The 3771-nt window shown below is 37.7% G+C and overlaps 1 protein-coding gene across 2 annotated transcripts in view; it reads left to right on the top strand.

Moving 5' to 3' along the window:
* The window catches only part of LOC107664076 (E3 ubiquitin-protein ligase MARCH6-like), a 21316-nt gene extending 17910 nt beyond the window's left edge, over nt 1-3406 (top strand). For both annotated transcript variants that reach the window (XM_016454525.1, XM_016454524.1), the window contains 2 exons: nt 775-910; nt 1611-3406. In XM_016454525.1, the coding sequence (XP_016310011.1) occupies nt 775-910; nt 1611-1698 (224 nt within the window). In that variant the 3' untranslated portion in view covers nt 1699-3406. The remainder of the gene's footprint in view (nt 1-774; nt 911-1610) is intronic.
* Nucleotides 3407-3771: the final 365 nt, after the last annotated feature.

Here is a 3771-nt window from a genome sequence, read left to right as displayed (position 1 = left end):
TATATATATATATATATATATTTTCCTCCGCACATTTGTTCCTTCAATTGATCCTTGCATATATAAAGCATAAGTTCTTTGTTTCCGTTCATCCTGGACAACACAGAATAAACGACACTCTCGTTGCAATTGGACTTCGTTTGATTCTCATCTTTAGAAGAGGTTTTAGCACTCATTCGAGTGGCTTCATCATGTGGAGCTTCGAGTGGTCTTCAATCAAAGAGGAAAAAGTCCAGTTATAACAGCTGCATTGTAAATGACTACTTGAGCTCTTTAAGTGCAAAATTCAGATGATATCTGAACAGTTGGGCACCCTTCATACTGCATATGGGAGTTGTATAGTGACGTTTCAGATTCCAATAAATACCTGTTTGTTCTTGTCTGGTCACTTCCAACTCTCTTTGGGGCTCAATAAAGAGCAGATCACTATCGTACTGCATATGTTCACATACAGTATACTGACTAATTTCTGTTGCTGCACCGCTGAAAGTATTCTGGCTGTATCGGTGACTGTTGTGGGAGTAGTGTGGTAAAATTAGCTCATCACCGGCTGTGCTACCGAACATTAGGGATATCTTGAATGCCTTAAGAAGGCCAGGTGTGTTCTCAAGGACCTCAGTCACCCAAAATAGAACCTTTTCTGCCTGAAATCTTAATTAAACCGTCAAAAACCAACATGTATCTTAAGACATGTTTTTCTTGGAGAGGGTTTCTTTCATGTTACAATACGTTAGTACATTTACCTGTTCTTACCGTTCTTGTCTCTCTGAATAGGAGTCACTATGGAGATGCAGAATTTGGTGCAGAGGAGAATCTACCCCTTCCTTCTGATGGTAGTGGTGCTGATGGGTATCCTCTTTTTCCAAATCCGACAATTCAAGCGCCTTTATGAGCACATCAAGAATGACAAGTGAGTCCTGAGTGTCAGAAATTAACTACTTTCTTCAGAGCCAATACTTGCTGATACAAATGTCTAGTGGATTTGATTTTCAGAGATATTTTAGTACCTTGAGAACATTTTTAATAGTGTGCCACCCATTTGCTCTACCTTTCAAAGATTTGGGGACAGATTTTGTTTTATGAAATAAATATAATAGAAAATACTTTACTCAGCAAGGATGCATTAAATTCTGATAGTAAATTGACCGTAAAGTACATTTATAATGTTATAAAAGATTTCTATTACAAATAAACATTTGATTTTTTTTATTCATCAAAGAATCCTGGAAAAAAAGTGTAATAGTTTCCACAAATATATTAAGCAGCACACCTGTTTTCAACATTGATAATAATAAGAAATGTTTCTTGAGCAGCAAATCAGCATATTATAATGGCTTCTGAAGGTTCATGTGGCACTAAAGACACTAATGATGCTGAAAATACAGCTTTGCATCACAGTAATAAATTGCACTTTAAAGTATATTAAAATAGAAAACAGAGAAAATTGTAATAAGATTTTACAATAAATAAATGCAGCCGAGGTGAGCATAAGGGACTTCTTACATAAAAAAAAAAAAGGTCCCACTTTTGAATAAAAATGAAGTCTGTCACTTCACACCTTATTTACTAATGGCGGGGCTGTGTGTTTTGTTCTTTATTCATCCATGCAGGTACCTTGTTGGACAGAGACTTGTGAACTATGAACGAAAAGCTGGCAAGCTCAGCACTACCACACACAGCAGTTCAGTGCAGGAGTAAAGAGTTTGGGATTGCTTTGGAGTCACTCTTTTTGTGTGTGAGCGAGCGAGCATGTGTGAGCATGCATGAATGACTGAATGAGCCTTTCTCTCCTGCTCCCTCTTTGTGCGTCCATACATCCAGCATGCCCACTATGACTGACTTCTGGCCTCTGACCCTGCCGCAAAAAAAGGGGGAAAGAGCCATGTACATAAATGGGGCGAAAGAGTGAATCCCTACAGCCAAATGGAAAAAATGAAAAAACAACAAAAAAAATATTAAGTATGTGTATTAATTTATTAAATCTAGTTGTTACCTTATTTGTGGAGCTTTGTTCGTGGCAAGACTCGACCCACATGGTTCCTTTCATCACCCTCGTGGAGAGGCCAGTCAGACTCCAGGGATGAAATGTCTGGGTCATAATGGAGCTGGACTGTCACATTAGTACCTTTTTATTTATTAGTTTAGAATTTTCATTGAAATACGATCTTGGTGTTTTTGAATGAGAGGGTCTTGTTTGATTTGATGCTTTCGGTAGCGTGTCTTACCTTCATTTCTCGATGCTTTAACCTCCCTAATTTTATGTGCAGAACAGAAGTGGATGGAGGCGGATTTAATGGTTATGCCACACCCATCTGCTTCCTGTCATGTGGAAAAGAGGGAATTTAGTTTCACAAAACAGTTTGTCCACGACTGTTGTTGACCAATTCAAGAACATAGAAGCACAGAGTCAGTATCTAGCAGCCGAAGCGTAGTTTGACGGTAGAGTTTATGGCTCACAGTGAGCCGCAAAGCCGATCTCTGCCTGCTAGCTCTTCGCTCAACTCCTTCAAAATCCTTTCAAGTAGCTTAGAAGACCGTTTAGAGTGCTAATTGCGTCAGTGGTTGAGCTAGCATATTTGTTTGCTGTTCAAGTTGATATCATTGACCGTTGTATGTCCGTCTCGTGCTCAGCATGGCCTAGCAACACTTTCTCATAGATGTAACTCTGGCACGTACACAGGTTGTTGCAATTTTTTAATTTAAGAAAGCATCTTTTAAGAGCAGCAATAGTTTGGAAACACTTTAGACCAAATTTGAAGTCCTTACTCGTATAGGAGCTCACAAAAATCCATTAAACCGATCAGATTTTCAGCCGAAATGTGGTTTATTATTCTTGCTTCGGTTCGGTAGAAGAGTTTCGTGTCTGTAGGTAAGGAGGAGATCCTCAACACATTTGTAAATAATGTAACTTTTCGATTCTTCGTAGCAGAGTATGTTTTTCTCCATTTCAAATTTGCTGCATCTGTTACAGGTTCACGATACCCGAAGAATTTGTCTCAGACGGCTTTAGTGTTAATCAGTGCTGAGATTCTATAAGTGACCTTATAGTATCTTATTACACTGAAACTGGATACTGTATGCTTCTTGATAGCTTGCTCTCCTCTGAAAGGCAAATGTTCTATTTTTATATGTGCAACTAGTGACACCGTTTTCATGTTTGATCAGCCATTGATTTGATTTCTGAGGTCAGCTAGAATCCAGGTAAAGGTAGTGGTTCAGCACTAAACACCTTTGTGTGTCTGGTTTACTAAGCCTTTTCCTTCTCATAGCATGTTTTTGAGAGAATTATTCAGTATTCTGAATGTTTTCAGACCTCCTCCTTGGAGGCTCTTGCTGTAATAATTACATTCTCATAATGGCAGATTTTTTTTTTGTTTGTTTGTTGAAAACTTTTATTACAAATATTAAATCACAAAGTGTAGTACTTACAGTGCTTTGTGTCTTCAATCAAACTTATCATTCATATACTTATTTTTACACAATTCACTAAGTGAATTAGAAATCTAATAACGTTTATTTAACGTTATTTAACGTCTAATAACTGATTTTATAAGACACACAATGAGAACTTCACTAAAAGCTAATAAACCTATTAGATGTTCGTGGTATGCAGGGAAAGGCTGCTAATTGCACAGTTCATTCAGAACACACATTCAGAACAGGACAATTCCTGTTGGCATGTAGAATAATGGCATGAACCTTACCAAGGTTTCTAACTCTTTTAGCAATATCAGATGAGCCAAACTGCCTTCTGTCTAAATATGCTTTGAT

This window comes from Sinocyclocheilus anshuiensis, unplaced genomic scaffold (genome assembly GCF_001515605.1).
Source record: "Sinocyclocheilus anshuiensis isolate Anshui unplaced genomic scaffold, SAMN03320099.WGS_v1.1 scaffold23, whole genome shotgun sequence".
NCBI classification, from domain to species: Eukaryota; Metazoa; Chordata; class Actinopteri; order Cypriniformes; family Cyprinidae; genus Sinocyclocheilus; species Sinocyclocheilus anshuiensis.
The sequence above is the reverse complement of the archived record's forward strand: the minus strand, read 5'-3'. Positions and strand labels throughout refer to the sequence as shown.